The sequence below is a fragment of the Vulpes lagopus genome, chromosome 10, assembly GCF_018345385.1.
Source record: "Vulpes lagopus strain Blue_001 chromosome 10, ASM1834538v1, whole genome shotgun sequence".
In the NCBI taxonomy this organism is placed as follows: domain Eukaryota; kingdom Metazoa; phylum Chordata; class Mammalia; order Carnivora; family Canidae; genus Vulpes; species Vulpes lagopus.
This window is the reverse complement of record NC_054833.1, coordinates 42567200-42586459: the sequence shown is the minus strand read 5'-3', so window position 1 is coordinate 42586459 and position 19260 is coordinate 42567200. Positions and strand designations below refer to the sequence as shown.

The 19260-nt window shown below is 37.7% G+C and overlaps 1 protein-coding gene across 5 annotated transcripts in view; it reads left to right on the top strand.

The window, feature by feature from the left end:
* RNF214 (ring finger protein 214) overlaps nucleotides 1-19260 on the top strand; it is a 49553-nt gene that overhangs the window by 27225 nt on the left and 3068 nt on the right. For all 5 annotated transcript variants that reach the window (XM_041770119.1, XM_041770121.1, XM_041770120.1 and 2 more), the window contains 4 exons: nucleotides 17691-17787; nucleotides 17968-18056; nucleotides 18800-18890; nucleotides 19094-19192. In XM_041770119.1, the coding sequence (XP_041626053.1) occupies nucleotides 17691-17787; nucleotides 17968-18056; nucleotides 18800-18890; nucleotides 19094-19192 (376 nt within the window). The remainder of the gene's footprint in view (nucleotides 1-17690; nucleotides 17788-17967; nucleotides 18057-18799; nucleotides 18891-19093; nucleotides 19193-19260) is intronic.

The following is a 19260-nucleotide window of genomic DNA, read 5'->3' as shown; positions in this document are numbered from 1 at the left end:
ATATCGGTTGTTGGGCTGATGTTAAAAATCTCTGATTATGGACCTTTTTCTTTTTCCTTTTAATTCTATGAATTTTTGTTTTTTAAAGATTTTATTTATTTATTCATGAGAGACACAGAGAAGGAGAGAGAGAGAGGCAGAGACACAGGCAGAGGGAGCCTGGTGTGGGGTTCGATCCTGGGTCTCCAGGATCAGGCCCTGGGTTGAAGGCAGGGCTAAACTGCTGAGCCACCGGGGCTGCCCAATTTTTGTTATATTTTGAAGCTGTATGTTAGATACATGTACATTTATGATCATTATATATTCTTGATGAATTGGCCATTTTATCATTATGAAATGTCTCTCTTTATCTTTGTCATGTTCTTTATGTTAAGGTTTACTTTATGTGATATTAATATAGATACTGCAATCTTCTTATGCATATTTTTTATATGGAGTATATTTTTCCATTGTTCATCTTCAACCTATCTACATTTTTATGTTTCATAAAGAGAGCATATAATTGGACCTTTCTTTTTGATCTGTTCTGACAAGCTGCCTTTTAATTACAGACTTTAATCAGTTTATATTTAATGTAATTATTGATATGGTTACATTAGGTGTACTCTTTTACTATGTAAATTGAATATTAATTCTTGAATTTTTTTTTAGAATTTTATTTTAATTTGGCCTTTCCTTCCCCAAATACACATCTGTTACATTAACGTACTGGCAACATTTGTTATAAAGAATAATTACATGCCTGCTGCTTATTTTGTATTAGAAAGACTTGTAATTTTGGGGGGGTAAGATATTTTTCCAGAGCCTTAATTGTAGAAAACTTAGAATTATTATCCCTTAGATTTTTAAACAATCAAAAATTTTTAGATATAATATATATATCAACAAAAGGCACTTATTTTAAGTTGCATATAAAGTTTAAACACTAATACAATGAAGATATAGCACATACCCTTTACCCTAAAGTGTTCCGTGTTCCTTCTCTTTTTTTTTTTTTTTTCCATGTTCCTTCTCAATCACTGGCCTTCCCCCCAGTTCCCGAGTAAACACTTTGTCACTGTAGATTACATTTACTGTTTCTAGAAATTTATGTCTAGCTTCTTTCACTCAATATATTTTAAGGAATCATCCTGGATGTTGTCATGGATATGAAATATATCAATAGTTTATTCTTTTTCTTTTTTTAAAGATATTTCTTTTCTTAGAGCAGTTTTAGGTTTACAACAAAATTAAAAGGGAGGTACACAGATTTCCCATATGCCCCATCCCCCTAACTCACCAAAATGTCCCCCAAAATGGGACATTTTTTACCAAGGGTGAACCTATCCATAGTCCACAGTTTACCTTAGGGTTCACTCTTGGTGTTACACATTCTGTGGGTTTGGACAAATGTAGGACATATATCCATCATTATAATATGATACAGAGATTTTTTTCACTACCCTAGAAATCCCCTGTGTTCTCCCTATTTACGTCCTCCTCAGAGCCTTCCCCTACCAACCGCCACTGATCTTGTTACTGTCTCCATAGTTTTGCTTTTTCCAGAATGTTGTATAATTGGAATCGCACAGTATGTAGTTATCTAAGATTGGCTTCTTTCACTTAGTAATATGCATTTGAGATTCCTCCATATCTTTTCATGGCTTGATAGCTCATTTATTTTTACTCCTAAACAATATTCCATTGTCAGGATGTACCACAGATTTTTTTTTTTTTTTTTTAGCCATTCATCTACCAGTGGACATCTTGATTGCTTTTAGGTTTTGGCAGTTATGAATAAACATAAACATGCTGCTGTAAACATCCATGTGTAGTTTTTATATAGACCTAAGTTTTCAACTCCTTTTTTTTTTTTTTTTAAAGATTTACTTATTTATGATAGACATAGAGAGAGAGAGAGAGCAGAGACACAGGAGGAGGGAGAATCAGGCTCCATGCTAGGAGCCCGACATGGGACTCCATCCCGGGACTCCAGGATCACGCCCTGGGCCAAAGGCAGGTGCTAAACTGCTGGGCCACCCAGGGATTTCCCCCCCCCTTTTTTTTTTTAAAGATTTTATGTATCTATTCATGACAGACAGAGAGAGAGAGAGAGAGAGAGAGAGAGAGGCAGAGACACAGGCAGAGGGAGAAGTAGGCTCCATGCAGGGAGCCCGACATGAGACTCGATCCCAGGTCTCTAGGATCAGGCCCTGGGCTGGAGCCACCCGGGCTGCCCCTCAACTCCTTTCAGTAAATACCAAAGAGTGTAGTTGCTGGATAAGAGTAGGATTAGTTTTGTAAGATACCAACAAACTGCATTCTAAAGTGGCCACACCATTTTGCATTCCCACCAGCAGGTATGAGGGTTATTGTTGCTCACATTCTTGTCAGCATTTGGTGGTGTCAGTTTTGGCCATTCTAATAGATGTGTAGTGGTATCTCGTTGCTCTTTTAATTTGCATTTTTCTGATGACAACTGGTATGGAGCATTTTTTCATATGCTTATTTGCCATCTGTATATTTTCTTTGGTGAGGTGTCTGTTAAGGACATTGGCCCATGTTTTAATCAGGTTGTTTATTTTCTTATTGTTGAGTTTTAAGGGTTCTTTGTGTATTTAACAGTCTTTTATTAGATGTATCTATCATAAATATTTTCTCCCAGTCTGTGATTTGTCTTCTAATTCTTTTGATATTATCTTTTGAAGAACAGCAGTTCTCAATTTTTAAAAAGATTTATTTATTTGAGAGAGATAGAGCATGTGTAAAACCAAAACCAAGAGTTCAATGCTCAACTGGCTGCACCACCCAGGTGCCCCCAGAAGTTCTTAAGCTAACAAAGTCTACTTTGTCAGTGATGTCTTTCATGAATTGTGTCTTTGGTTTGTATCTAAGAAGGAATCACCATACCTAGGTTTAACTAGGTTTTTTGAGTTACTTTTTATTAAAAGTGTAAGGTCTGTTTTTAGATTGATTTTTCTTTTGCATGTGGTTGTCCAATTCTTTTAGCACCATTTGTTGAAGAAACGTTTATTTATTATTTATTTATTTATTTATTTATTTATTTATTTATTTATTTATTTTTAAGATTTTATTTAATTATTCATAGAGACACACAGAGAGAGAGAGAGAGAGGCAGAGACACAGGCAGAAGGAGAAGCAGGTTCCATGCAGAGAGCCCGACGTGGGACTCGATCCAGGGTCTCCAGGATCATGCCCTGGGCTGCAGGCAGCGCTAAACTGGTGCGCCACCGGGGCTGCCCTGTTGAAGAAACTTTTTTGCTTCATTTTATCCCTTCACTCCTTTGTCAAGGATTAGTTGGTTATATTCATGAGGGTCTGCAATAGGCTCTTTATTGATCTATTTGTCTGTTCTTTTGCCATTACCACGCTGTATTTGATTAGTATAGCTTTATAGAAAGTCTTTTTTTTTTTTTAAGATTTTATTTATTCATGAGAGACAGAGAGAGAGGCAGAGACAGAGGCAGATGGAGAAGCAAGCTCCCCACAAGGAGCCTGATGTGAAACTCATATTCCAGCATCCTGGGATCACGCCCTGGGCCAAAGGAAGATGCTCAACCGCTGAGCCACCCAGGTGTCCCTATAGAAAGTCTTAAAATCTGGTATCATCAGTCCTCCAATATGGTTTTTTCCTTTTAGTGTTGTGATGGTTAATCTGGTTCTTTTGCCTTCCATATAAACTTTAGAATCACTTTGTTGACATCCATAAAATAACTTGCTGAGATTTGGATTGGGATTGCATTGAATTTCTAGATCAAGTTGAGAAGAATGGACATCTTGATAATACTGAGTTTTCCTATCCCTGAACATGGAATATCTCTCCATTTATTTAGTTCTTTTTTTATTTTATTCATCAGTTTTATAGTTTACCTCATATAAATCTTAGACATTTTAAAAATTCCTAAGTATTTCATTTTGAGGAGGTGCTAATGTAAATGATTCTGTCTTTAATGTAAAATTCTAGTTGTTCATTGATAGTATAGAGAAATGCAATTGACTTTTTTATATTAATCTTGTATCCTTCAACCTTACTTTAATCTCTTATTTGTTCAAGGAATATAGATAATCATGCCATTTGCAAAGATATTTTTGTTTTCCAACCTATATGCCTTTAATATCCTTTTCTTTCTCTTTTTTAATAATATCCTTTTCTTACCTTATTGAATTCTTCCAGTATGATATTGATGAGTGGTGAGATGGACATTTTGTTTTATACCTGGTCTTAATGGGAAAGTTTCAGGTTTCTCACCATTAAGTATATTAGCTGTCAGCTTTTTGCAGATAGTCTTTATCAAGTTGAGAAGATTCCCCTCTATTTCTAGTTTACTGAGAGTTTTTTATCATGAATGTTGGATTTTGTCAAATGCTTTTTTTTTTTGATAGAATCTGTGATTTTTCTTTTTTAGTGTTCTGATGTGTCAGATTATATTAATTGATATTTGAATATTGAACTAGCTTGCATCCCTAGGATAAATTCCACTTGGTCATGATTTAAATTCTTTTTATATTTTTTTAGATTTGATTTGCTAATATTTTGTTGTGGATTTTTGGATCTTATGTTCATGAGAGATATTGGTGTGTGGTTTTCTCTTCTTCTAATGTCTGTCTGGTTTTGGTATTAGGATCATGTTGGCCTGATAGAATGAGCTAGGAAATAGTCTGCTTCTTTCTTTTGAAGGAGATTTAGAGAATTAGTATATTTTTTTTTCCTGTTTTTTAGTTTTTTAGTTTTTTTTTTTTTAAGATTTCATTTATTTATTTGACAGAGAGAGATCACAAGCCAGGGGAGTGGCAGGCAGAGGGAGAGGAAAAAAGCAGGCTCCCCACAGTGTAGGGAGCCCAACACAGGGCTTGATGCCAGGACCCTGGGATCATGACCTGAGTGAAGACGCTTAACCAGCTGAGCCACCTAAGTGCCCCTGGGTTGGGTTTTTTTTTTTTTTTTAAGTAATCTCCAATCCCAATGTGAGGCTCAAACTCATAACCCTGAAATCAAGAGTCACATGCTCCACCAACTGAACCAGCCAGGTGCCCTGATCCAGTTTTTTCTTTAATGTTTGGTAGTATTTACCAGTGAATCCTCTGAGCCTGGTGCTTTTTATTTTGGAAGGTTATTAATTATTGATTTTTTAATAGATATAGGCATTCATTCCTTTTTAATGCAGAGTTGTAGTCCATTGTGTGAATATCTCTGTACAGTTGTTCTAATATAAACTGGCTTCTTGCAGCGGTTTGGCGCCTGCCTTTGGCCCAGGGTGCGATCCTGGAGACCCGGGATCGAATCCCACGTCGGGCTCCCGGTGCATGGAGCCTGCTTCTCCCTCTGCCTATGTCTCTGCCTCTCTCTCTCTCTCTATGTGACTATCATAAATAAATAAAAAATTAAAAATAAATAAATAAACTGGCTCCTGTTCTTCCTAGTGAGAAGTTAGTGACTATTCATATTGTTATTTTCACCTATGTATTGTGTCATTTTTTCCTATAGCTTCTTGCAAGATTTTCTTTTTTTAAGATTTTATTTATTTATTCATTAGAGACACAGAGAGAAAGGCAGAGACATAGGCAGAGGGAAAAGCAGCCTCCATGCAGGGAGCCTAATGTGGGACTGGATCCCAGGACTCCAGGATCATGCCCTGAGCCGAAGGCAGATGCTTAACCGCTGAGCCACCCAGGTGTCCCCAAGATTTTTTATCTTTAGTTTTTCAGCAATGTGACTTTGATCTGCCCAGGTGTGATATTCTTATTTTTTCTCTTTGGGATTCTCTGAGCTTTTTCATCTCTATAGCTTTTCAGTTTCTGAGCTTTATAATCTCTATAAAATTTCTTTCATCAAATTTTGTGAAATTTTCTGACAATTTGTACATATTTTTTGTCTTATTCCTTTCTTTCTGGGACTCTGCTTTTGCATATGTTAGACCCATTGATATTGTTCTGTAGCTCATGGGGGTTTTGTTCATTTCTTTACTATCTTTTTCACACTATTCCTCATACTAGGTAACTTCTATTGATGTGTCTTCAAGTTCAGTTATTCCCTCTTGTATCATTTCTGCTCTGTTGTTAAGCCCATGCAACAAATTTCATATTTGTCATGCAATGAATTTCATATTTCTAGTATTGTATTTTTCAGATCTGTCACTTGAATTTGTTTCTTTTTTATAGTTTCCCTGCTGAAAATTCCTATTTTTGCACTCCTTGAGAACATATTTTTTATGTCCTTTGTGTAAATTAGATACTTTAAAATCCTTGCCTGCTAATTCCGGCATCTTGGTGACCTTGAAGTTCTTGTTCATGGAGTTTCTTTTTTTTTATTGACCAGGCATTGGAATCAGGAGAATTATTCTAAATAAGAAACCAGCATAAAAGGTACACATTGTCTATTTACATGAAGTTCTAGGACAGACAGACCTATAGTGAGAGAAAGCAGATCAATGATTGTCAGTGGCTCAGGGTAGAGGGAAGAAATTGATTGCCATATTAGTAAATGTTCAGGCTTTGCAAACTATATAGTCTCTTTCACAACTACTCAACTCTTGTTATAGCATGAAAGCGGCCATGAACTATACGTAAAATGAGCATAACTGTGTTCCCCAAAAATCTTTACTTACAAAAATATGTGGCAGCCTAAATTTGACCCACAAGCATAGTTTGCCAAACACTGCTCTCGACATTGGGTCATGTTTCCTGTTTCTTTGTATTTTGGTGATTTATGGTTGAGTGCTGACTATCGTAAATAATACCTTGTAGAGACTCTGGATTTTGTTCTAGTTCTCAAAAAAATCTTGATTTTTAATTTTTATTTATTATTATTATTATTTTAAATTTATTTTTTATTGGTGTTCAATTTACCAACATACAGAATAACCCCCAGTGCCCATCACCCATTCACTCCCCGCCCCCCATCCTCCTCCCCTTCTACCACCCCTAGTTCGTTTCCCAGAGTTAGGAGTCTTTATGTTCTGTCTCCCTTTCTGATATTTCCCACACAATTCTTCTCCCTTCCCTTCTATTCCCTTTCACTATTATTTATATTCCCCAAATGAATGAGAACATACACTGTTTGTCGTTCTCCGATTGACTTACTTCACTCAGCATAATACCCTCCAGTTCCATCTACGTTGAAGCAAATGGTGGATATTTGTCATTTCTAATGGCTGAGTAATATTCCATTGTATACATAAACCACATCTTCTTTATCCACTCATCTTTCGATGGACACCGAGGCTCCTTCCACAGTTTAACTATTGTGGCCATTGCTGCTATAAACATCGGGGTGCAGGTGTCCCGGCGTTTCATTGCATCTGTATCTTTGGGGTAAATCCCCAACAGTGCAATTGCTGGGTCGTAGGGCAGGTCTATTTTTAACTCTTTGAGGAACCTCCACACAGTTTTCCAGACTTGCTGCACCAGTTCACATTCCCACCAACAGTGTAAGAGGGTTCCCTTTTCTCTGCATCCTCTCCAACATTTGTGGTTTCCTGCCTTGTTAATTTTCCCCATTCTCCCTGGTGTGAGGTGGTATCTCATTGTGGTTTTGATTTGTATTTTCCTGATGGCAAGTGATGCAGAGCATTTTCTCATGTGCATGTTGGCCATGTCTTTGTCTTCCTCTGTGAGATTTCTCTTCATGTCTTTTGCCCATTTCATGATTGGATTGTTTGTTGCTTTGGTGTTGAGTTTAATAAGTTCTTTATAGATCTTGGAAACTAGCCCTTTATCTGATATGTCATTTGCAAATATCTTCTCCCATTCTGTAGGTTGTCTTTTAGTTTTCTTGACTCTATCCTTTGCTGTGCAAAAGCTTCTTATCTTGATTTTTTTAAAAATATATTTGTCGGGGGTGCCTGGGTGACTCAGTGGCTAAGTGTCTGCCTTCAGCTCATGGCAAGTCCCGGGATTGAGTCCCACATCGGGCTCCGTGCATAGAGCCTGCTTCTCCCTCTGCCTGTGTCTCTGCCTCTCTCTCTCTGTCTCTCATGAATAAGTAAAATAAAATCTTTAAAAAAATTTTATCGTATTGGGCTTAAACATCATAGCCTTGTTTTATGGCCAGCAGCTGTGGTGTCTTTTAAGTTTGTTTAGCTGTAACTGGATTGCTTAGAATCTTTTCTGTTTATGTGTGGTTCAGGGATCATCCAGAGATTTGGGGAGGTTTATATTTAGAATATGGGGCTCCTCATCTGTGACTCTTCTTTTTAGGATTTCCTACTCATGGGATCCCTGGGTGGCGCAGTGGTTTGGCGCCTGCCTTTGGCCCAGGGCGCGATCCTGGAGACCCGGGATCGAATCCCACGTCGGGCTCCCGGTGCATGGAGCCTGCTTCTCCCTCTGCCTATGTCTCTGCCTCTCTCTCTCACTGTGTGCCTATCATAAATAAATAAAAATTTTAAAAAAAGGAAAAAAAAAAAAAAGGATTTCCTACTCATTTTCTAGTTATTATGGTAGCTCCCAATTTGCCCTTTAGTTCTTGAGCTGGGAAGGCTGCAGGGTTTCCATCTGTGGTTTTAGCCATCAGCACAGAGCTGGCCAGGGTTTGCCCTTAGACAAATAACTGTAAAAAACAGGAAACAACAGTGATACTCACTTCTTCCAGTTGTCAAAACTTCTCCAGTTTATGCCTGGTTCTTGTTTGCTTTCTAATGCCTTCAGATAGGTGCTTTTTAACATTTTGTTTAAAATTTAGAGTTTTTGGCCTATAAGATGTTGGTCTGTTAGCAACTCTATCCTTACTAGAAGTGGAACCTCTTCAGATTTAATTTGTAGGATAATTCCGGCTACATTAGGTTAGATGGGCTAATGTACAGATAAACTGGTGTCAGGAAGACAGTTTCATAAAAAAAAAAAAAAAAAAAAAAAATGAAGGCCTGATTTAATTGACAAAGGAACTGAAGGCGGGCCTATATTCTGAGGTAGGATTGACAATATTTGTTGACTCTCACAGAGAGAGGAGGTGTAATGACAATGAGATGTCTGAGATACAGAAACGGTGACTATAGGAAGGGGAATAGGTGGTAGTGGCTGCAAATTCTTTTCTTTTTAACTGCAATTTATGGAAGTATATTTTATATATGATACGATTCACCCATTTTAAGTGATGTAGACAGTCATGGAACCCCCCTCAAGAATCATGATATAAAAATATTTCCACTACCCCAAAAAGTTCCTTCATGATTCTTTGGAATCCATTGCCTCCTCTATCCTGAGCCACTGACAACCACTGATCTACTTTCTCACACTATAGTTTTGTATTTTCTAGAACTTCATGTAAAAGAATCATACAATATATATGGCCTTTTGTGTCTGCTGCTTGCTTTAAGATAAAGCTTTTGTGATTCATGTATGTTGTTGAATGTATCAGTAGTTTATTCCTTTTTATTGCTGAGTAGATAACATTATAAAATTATACCAAACTCGTTTATGTATTAACCAGTTGATGGACAATTGGGTTGTTTTTCCCTTTTTTTTTTTTTTTTTTTTGGTCTATGATAAATAAAGCTGCTCACGTGTTTCTATGTACATGTTTTCTTTTCTCTTGGGTAAATGCTTAGGAGTGGAATTGCTGGGCCATTAAAAGGAATTACTTAACCTTACAAGGAACTGCCAAACTCTTTTCCAAGGTTCTTTACTATTTTGCATTCCTACCAGCAAGTGTATAAACCACCTAGTTACTCCGTATCATCACCAATACTTGGTTTTATAAGTCTTCATAGTTTTAGGCATTTTAAGAAGCATTTAATAGTACCTCATTGTTGTTTTAGTTTGCGTTTCCTTAATGAGTATTGACATTGTGTATCTTTTCGTGTCCTTATCTCTCATTTGTTATTCTTTCCTGGTGAAATATCTTGTTTACAAAAAGAATGTTGTTTTCTTTTGAGTGTTCTTGATACAAGTCCTTTGATCAGATATGTGTTTTTGCAGGTATTTTCTCCCAGTCTGGGACTTGCTTTTGTGTTTTGTAACAGTGTCTTTCGAAATGCAAAACTTCAGGTTTTGGTGAAGTCCAGTTTTCCAGTATACCAGTTTTTTCTTTTGTGGCTCATGCATTTTTGTGTCCCAAGAAATAATCGCCCAGCCCAGAGCAAAAATCAATTCAATTAGAAGAATGACATTGTTTACCTTTTTGTTTCTTTTTAGTGAAGAAGCTTAATTCTCCTAACTACTTATACATATAATCCATTGCAGTATGTTGTTTTGATTGAAGTATGTGAAGAAAATCTGTTCATAACAGATAGGTAGTTGAAAAAGTGAGGAATATTTTAATAGCTTTTAAATATTTTCTTAAACAATTTTTAAAAGATTTTATTTATTTGAGAGAGAGATTGCACATGAGCGGGGAGAAGGACTGAGGGAGAGGGAGACTCCCTGCTTAGCTGGGAATCCAATGTGGGGCTTGATCCCTGGACCCCAAGATCATGACCTGAACTAAAGTCAGACACTTAACCAACTGAGCTACCCAGGCTCCCCTTAATGGACATTTTTTAGATAATTGTGGATATTCTTTTTTGATAATAACCCCAAAATTGGACTGGCGATAGTTTCTTAAAGGTTAGTTGAATCCGTTGGCTTAAATACACTTTGAATGGAACTTTTAACTGTGTTGTGTTGGGGAGGACAAACTTTTCCCTTTACCCTGTTGGGTTTTATGTCTGAGGCCTGCAGTCAAACTGACAAAAGAGAGATTAACAGGAGTAAGGAAACAGTTTACATGTATGACTTGTATACATGTGGGAGAGTTCAATGATGAGTAACTCAAAAGGGTAGTTGGAATTTGGGGCTTTTTTAAAAATAAAAATGGTATTTATTTAATAACTTTTTGGAAATATAAATAACACAATAGATGACAAAGAGCAAAACAAAACAACCCCCTGACATGTTATGTGATCGATCATTTCCAGGCACAACAGCATTTATTAATGAATATAAAAAAATAAATTTGATTCTATTTATATCTGCTTTCTTCCCAGCTTTAACTACATGGGTGTTTTTGGAAACTTGCATTCCTAAGTCAATTCCACAGCTGTCCTGGCCCCTATAATGTGACTGGGTGAGGTTAAGTGACTCAGAAGGATAGCTGGAATTTGGGGATTATCTGCCATCTTAACAGGTGAAGGGGAACAAGGAGAAAGGCACTTATGGAAAAACAAATGACTTCAGAGGAGGGTGCAGAGAAAGGGCACTTACGGGACCTTTGGAAAGATAAATGGCTTTTCAGGAAAACAAACAGATTAAAAGTTTGTGATAATATTTGTCTATACAGGTAAGAGTGGTTTTTCTATCTCCTTCAGGACCAGAAAACTCCCTGGAGAAGGGATTTAGGGTAGTTTTTATTCACATTCTCTCTCCTGGGAGTAGATCTGCTCTGAAGAGGAATTTATGACATCCTTATTTCCCAGAAGTTGCTGCTTTTGGGGCAGATAAGGGAAGCTCCCAGAAGGCTTTTTCTGCATCTGTTGAACCTCAAATGTCTTCAGCTTAGAATCATCTTTATGCCAACTCTGCAGTTCCAAGTGGGTTTCACAGTGGATTTGGTAACACGATGCTTTAATAATTTGGAAAATATGCCTTTAGAGTTACTCAGACCTTCTAAGTGTTGACTTGTTTTATTGTATAGCATTTAAGGAATCTTATTTGTTTATATCATTTGATCTCATCAGAACAGTCTTTGAGTAGAGGAGATCCTTCAAGCTCCCAGTGGCTGTTACAGATGTTCCAGAATTCTAATTTTTGCCTGAAAACTCAGAATTGGTTGTTGGTGATAAATACTGTCAGTTGTTTTCTTTATAATAGCAAGAGTACTTCATTCATTTTCAAGGACGTGTCTGCCAAATGAGACTCAAGTTCAAATAATTATAGCTTGTCTCTCAGTTGTTCTCTTAAGTAAAAATGGTGTTGCATGAAAAAAGAGGCTAGTTCAACTCAAATGGTCTTACAAATGCTTTTCCATGAGACAACCATATATATACTTTGGCATGTAGTGTTTTATCAAACAGAATATTTTTTAAATGTATCAAATTATTATTTTATATAGCTTCATCATGATACCTTAAGTAAAGCTTAAACTATGACAATAAAAGGTCATTCAACTTAGATCATGGCAGCATCATTTGTGTTTGTTGCCGGGAATTGACAGACAACATTATCTCTGATGCCTAGTTGATGCCAGTACTAGATGAAAAAAACAAAATAGCAAGTCTAACTGCAGATGCAGATTTGTCTGTTTGTAAAGTAAAATTATAATTCTGCAGATGAGATCTTAACTAAATCTTCAAATTTGTAGCAAAATCTTTAATTTGATGAGTTACTGTATCATTAAAAAGTGACATTGCCATGATATATTTTACTGACTTTTCATCCAGCAGGCATGTAGCAATGTCAGCTGGACAAGGTTGTGCTTCTGCAGTGAATGCAGTACAGTAATTTCCCTGGGTAAGATGCTTCAGTGGCTTTTTCATTTCTGGTTTGAAAGGCTTTAATGATTTTTATCAATTTTAAAGACTTCATCACATCTGCATTTAAAATAGTTCCTTTTTCTTTAAATTCTGAACGATCTCAAAATGTCACTATAACTAAACTGGCATAATATAATTAGAAAATGTTCTGTGGCTTAAGATACAGTAAAGTAAATTATGAACATCTATAAAGTTAAGGGAAAGATGGCTTTTGTTATACTTTGGTTTCTTAATATAATTTTGCCTAGTTTCTTTGGAGTAGATTCTTTCCATGAGTCAGAAAACTGTAGGCCACTGCATCTTTTTTTAGGATCTTGTAGATGTATACATTGCAGCTATGGGTTGAGAAAGTAAGTCTTCTAATCTCCCTTTTTTGAGCGAATGATTCATTTTTCAATGTAAGAGTAAAATACAAATAAATTTTCTTTTATTTCAGAAAAACATGTTAAATTCTAAAGTAATACATTTTTTAAAAAATATTTATTTGAGAGACGGAGAGATAGAGCATGAGCAAGGAGAGAGGGAGAAGGAGACTCCCTACTCAGCAGGGAGCCTGACATGGGGCTCTATCCTAGGACCCTGGAATCCTGACCTGAGCCGAAGGCAGACAGACGCTTAACCGACTGAGCCACCCAGGCACCTCTAAAGTAATACATTTTAGATTTAACTTAAAAATAGGGAAAATTTTCTAAAATAAAAAATTCTTGCAAGAGCAAAATAACAGAAAGTACTTGTTTCCACAAAGATGCTGGAGAATTTGGAAATTTTACGGTGCTTATTTATTAGACAATAATAGCAAATATAACAGAAGATAGCTAGGAAAAGTACAACAGTGGTACTGAGAAGGAAAAAAATTGAGAGCTTAAATTATGCCTTAAAGCTACTGCTTTAGAACATGCTAGAAAACATGAGAATACAGAAGCATATATTCCATTAGCCATCAGTGACAATACTCTCACATGTCGTGTAGCCTCAGGAAAATCCATGGTAGATCGTGAGTGGAGGGGAGTGACAAAGGCAAGTAATTTGAATGTCAGTATGAAATTAGTTTTTGCTTCATGACCCAGGTCCTCAAAGAGTTTTGGAGACTATAGACTCTGTGTTGCAGACTGCAGTTCTAGATTATTTCTTCCATGCTTAGGGCTTCCACTATTGTCTTAATGGTTGTGACACTCATCTGTATCTCCAGCCCAAATTAAACCACCAAGCGTTAGACTCATGTGTCCACTGTCTGCAACTTTCTGGACCTTCCTCAGCTGAGTGCTCTCTTACTCTTTGGCCTTTGCCCATGCTGTCTGTTCTGCCCAGAGTTTCCTCGTTCCCTTTGTTTACTTGGCAAACTAACAGATGGTGAGTTTCTTGGGGCAGGAACTGGACATCTTTATGCCTAGCATGTCATGCTGCTAGGTAGATGTTGTTGAATTAAATTGAATCAAGGAAGAATTCCAGCTTCATAAACAAATTTGCAGATCAACCTTGGGGGTAAAGTTTTCTGCATATGTTCAATCTCATGCATTCTATATAGGTTTGTATTAGTATTAGTTTCAGAATAAAGGATTTTATAACCTCTACCCCTGTATAGTAACTTATTCAACAGTTTCTGCTTTGTTTCCTTTTGCCTTGCTTTGAGTATAATATGTTCTGAAAGGATGGTATTTGGGCCGAGGACCCAACATCTTAATTTTTAGTTCTGTCTCTGACGAGTGTTTCACAAAGTACTTACCGTCAACTTCTGTCCATTAAAATCATCTGAATTCCACCACACTTTGTGGTGGAAAATTTGTATACATATGTTTCAGTCTCTCTGAAGAAAGATGTTCTACTGTCCAAATGAGAGGACTAACATTTATTAAGCTCTTCTTATGTGCCAGAGACTGTTCTGTGTGTTTTATATACATTAACTCATTTAATATGCATAACAGCTTTCTGAAATGTAGACTCTGTTGTTATCTTCCTTTTATGTTAGGAAATTGTGGCACAGAAAGGATAAGTAATTTGCCAGAGGTCACATAGATAGTAATAGGGTCTGAATTTGAACTCAGAACTTAGTTTGGCTCCAGAGGCCATGTGAGTAGTTTCCTCTTAAATTTAGATACATTACTTTTATCATTAACCTGTGTTAATACACATTTACAGATGCATATTATAATATTAGTTATAATTATCAAATTGAAAATAACTTAATATCCAAATAGATAATGGTATATATGTACAATGGGTGGTTATTTAAAAATCAAATTTTTGAAGAATACTTAATGCTATGGAAAACTATGTTTGGTTGGAAAAGTAAGAGAAAGAGCACAGTTTCTGTTTGAAAGCACATAATGGATTTTTTTTTTCACATAATGGATTTATATGTGACATATACATACATCGATGTACAAATACTTGTTTATTTATTAGGATTTTATTTATTTGAGACAAAGAGTGAGAGAGAAAGAGAACATGAGCCAGGGGGCAGAGGGAAAAGGAGAAGCAGGTGCCCCACTGAGCAAGGAGCCCGCCTTGGGGCTCAATCCCAGGACCCTGGGATCATGACTTGAGCTGAAGGCGAATGCTTAAACTTAAGCCTGAGCCATCCAGGTACCCCTACAAACATTTATTTTAAAAGACTGGAAAGAAGTATAGTAATGATTCTTTGTATTCCAATGGTGAGAAATTAAATTTTAAAAATACCTTAAAGATAACATTTGTTGGATCCTTCCCTTGTACTAGGTATTGTATTAAATTCTTGTGTGTTTTCTCAGTAAATTCTCCCATCAGTCACATAATATAGATATTACTCATTTTTCAGATGAAGAATCCTAGAATGATTAATAATTTGTCTAGGGTCATACAGCCATAAAGTTGAAGAGTTGGAACCTCTATACGAGACTCTTTCTGTTTTGTATTATCTAAACTTTTTATAATTTATATGATTTACATGATCAAAAAACAAAATTTGTTTTGAAAAGTATGCAAAACTTGGGAATTACAAGTCAGACTTCTACAGTCTGCCAGGATTTACTTAATTTGAGCTGTCAGTGCCCTAAACTAGCCATGTTATCCCAAGTAACAGAAGTCTGGGACTTGAAAGAAATTAGAGCAGGCCTTTAGAATATTTAAATAGACTCACTGGTTTCTCTTCTACCAAGGATTTTTTTCTGATCATCCACCCTACGGGACTGATTATGTTTCTAGAGTGGGTTGCAGGTCTGATGCATAGCTTCCATACTAGTTAACATATGATAAGGCTGAGCATTTATTTTTGATAGTTTAAGAATTCTTTATTTTTGTTGTGGTTGCTAGTAGTTCTTTATGTTGGATCCTGAGGTAGATGTGGCCAATGCCCAAAGGAGAGTTTTGTGTGTGAATATGTGGAATGGCCCCATGGGCATGGTAAAAGGATTTTTCTTACAGAAACGTATATCTATAGTTGACAATTTTTAAAAATATTTTATTTATTTATTCATGAAGTGCACACAGAGAGAGAGAGGCAGAGACACAGGCAGAGGGAGAAGCAGGCTCCATGCAGGGAGCCCGATGTGGGACTTGATCCCGGGTCTCCAGGATCACGCCCTGGACTGAAGGCGGCACTAAACCGCTGAGCCACCCGGGCTGCCCCTGACAAATGTTTTTAATTAAAATTAGAGATACTCAGTGACCAGCTATAATCTTCAAGAATAACGTCAATCACAGAAGGCAGCTGTCATGTTTTTCTACAATTAGCTCATTGCCAAGGAGTAACTAACTAGTAAGCTAAATGGATCACTGATTGACTCCATGGCACGTATCACATATTCTTATGGTAAGAGAATTCTGATTCCTCATGTGGTTTTTAACTTGAGGAATATGTGGTGTAGCAGGAAAACACAGTTACTTATAAACTTGATCAAAAGAATTATTAGAGAATTCTTTGGGGAGGAGGTTAGTTTGGAAAGGACAACACGTAAGATTAAGGAAGAAAATCCCCACCTGTTCTTTTTTTTTTTTTTTAAGACTTTATTTATTTGACAGAGAGCACACAAGCAGGAGCAGGGGCAGAAGGTGAGGGCGAAGCAGGCCTCCTGCTGAGCAGGGAGTGTGATGCAGTGCCCGATTCCAGGACCCTGAGATCATACCTGAGCTGAAGGCAGACGCTTAACCAATTGAGCCACCCAGGCATTCCTGGTCATTTCTAGTATATGAATAGACCTTGTCAGTAGAGGGGCAGACTAATGGTAGTGAATCAGTGAATGAACGTGTGTGTTACTTTATCTATGAAAGAAGGAGCAGGAATATATGAAGGACTGGGTCAGATGTAAGAAGGCACCTCAGATGCTTACTAAGTGGATTGCCCCCTTTCATATATGTAAGGCTACTGAAAAACAGAAGAGGACTAAAGTAGTTTATTTTGCTGAAGAAAAGTGGGAACATTTTTCTTAAGATGTAACTCTTCCCAACCTTTTCTTCTTTTCAACTTTTTAAAATACAATGAAAACATTTCAACATTCCCATATTCTTTCCACTGATCTAGGTAATCCTTTGCTTTCTAGTCATAAAACTCAAGTACAGTCCAATGCCATGTAAGGAGCTCCTCCTACTGGCTCTGTTCCTCTAGCCCTGAGTAGGGTGCTTGACTCTCCCCCATTCTGCAGAACCCTTGGGAACAGGCTCGCCAGAGGGTTGGTCACCCTGACCCTGAATGTATGTTACATTGTGGGGGTGGGGCTGGGAGGTGAGAAGGGAGGAAGGACACTGATGAAAAGGTGAAGTCCTGAGGTGTGAAGAGAGCATTTTTTTCTTCTGAAAAATGTTTACTATGGCTGAGAAAACATGAAAATCAGTAAGCCAGTGTCTATGTACTGGGTAGTGACTCAGAGCCTGCTGCATTAGACCTGAGTATTAAGTGGATCTCTGTTTTTGCTCCTGCATTCTTCATACCCATACTAAAAGATAGATGGGGAAACAAAAGAAATGCTATCAAGCCCTTCCTGAACATAGAACATTCTGCCTTCAAGGGGTTTTTGTCCTAAGTACACTTTTTCCTGCTCTGGGCAACCTTATTTTAGCAAGTGGAGATGTGAACATTTTTACTTTCTAGTATAAGGCTTTTATGCAGTTACAGACCACTTTAAACGTGCTTCGTCTAGATCTATATTACTTAGAATCAGACTTCCTGTAACATACCTGCCAGATAAGTTTCATGTTTTACTTTAGCCTTGCTGTCCCTTAGCGATCTTGTCTTTTTCTCCTCACCCTTGTTCTTGGTTTCTGACCTTACAGAGAAGTGTGGGAAATGGAACTGGATAGACTCAAGAATCAGGATGGTGAAATAAATCGGAACATTATGGAAGAGACAGAACGGGCCTGGAAGGCAGAGGTGAGAAGAGTTCTGTGTGGACAGCCTTGATTTGGGGCTTCCAGAGAGTATCATCTTTCGGGATAGTATTAAACCGCTAAGCCACATGAGTATTATACCATACAGCCACTACGCATTTGTCTTAACTAGCTAGGGGGAGCTTCATATATATAAAATTAATACAATGTATGGTTTCCTTAGATCTTATCACTAGAGAGTCGGAAGGAGTTGCTGGTATTGAAACTAGAAGAAGCAGAAAAAGAGGCAGAACTGCACCTTACTTACCTCAAGTAAGTGCCTTCTTATTCTAGAGCTTCAGTGGTCCTGCAGTTTTGTTTTTTTCTGTGGTTTTGTTTGGTTTGGTTTTTTGAAACCCAAGGCCAGCTAGTCTGGCACTTATTATGACTTCACAGGAATTTCGGGGCCACCTCTGTCTGTGCAGTAGCCGTTGTTTAGTGACTTCTCTTCCCAAGTTTTACAGTTTTGTATTTTTTATTACATTGGTTCCAACTGGATAAAAGCCTCTCTTAGGGTGTCAAAGCATAACAAATATGTTTAGAGATTTGTTTCTCCTAGAGGCATTTCTCTTCTTTTTGCCATGGAATCTAGAGGACCCCTATGGCATTTCTAGGTAGACAAAAACCTTCACTCTGTGGTCAGTCCTCTTTCTCTAATAATTGGCTTAAAAGATGCCGGATTTAGGGGCACCTGGGTGGCTCAGTGGTTGAGCATCTGCCTTTTGCTTGGTTCGTGATCCCGGGGTTCCGGGATCGAGTCCCACACTGGCTCCCCATGGGGAGCCTGCTTCTCCCTCTGCCTATGTCTCTGCTTCTTTCTGTGTCTCTCATGAATGAATAAATAAAATCTTAAAAGAAAAAAAAAGCCAGTTAGAGTGAAGCACATGAACCCTGTCCTCCTGCACCCAGTCCAGCCTCTTGTCATTGGGCTTGCTGGCCAGCCACTATCTAACATTTTGAAGACTCAGAAGCTGACCTTTTTGTAATCCTGTGAATTCCTGTTGGTTTCTTGAAAGGTCAACCCCCCCAACACTAGAGACAGTTCGTTCCAAACAGGAGTGGGAGACAAGGCTGAATGGAGTTCGGATGATGAAAAAGAATGTTCGGGTAAGTGTTGTCTTGGGTGGTCTTTGAGTCAGCATTTAATCTGTGCTTAAACTTTCTGGTGCCCAGGAGGGACCTTGCCTATCCTTACCTAGGGCCTGCTCTACCCCTGCCTTTGCTCTCTCGGTCCTCAATGGTGCTCTCTTTCTTGAAAGTTTTACTCAGCTCAGCAGAAAGGATAATTTGTTCCTTTCTCTCTTTTCTAGGACCAATTTAATAATCACATCCAGTTGGTGAGGAATGGAGCCAAGCTGAGCAGCCTTCCTCAAATCCCTACTCCCACTTTGCCTCCCCCTCCATCAGAGGTGAGAGGACTGGCATGGGGAAGTGTACCTTTCTGTGCTGGTCACGCAGCCAGCATCTTCTACTTGTT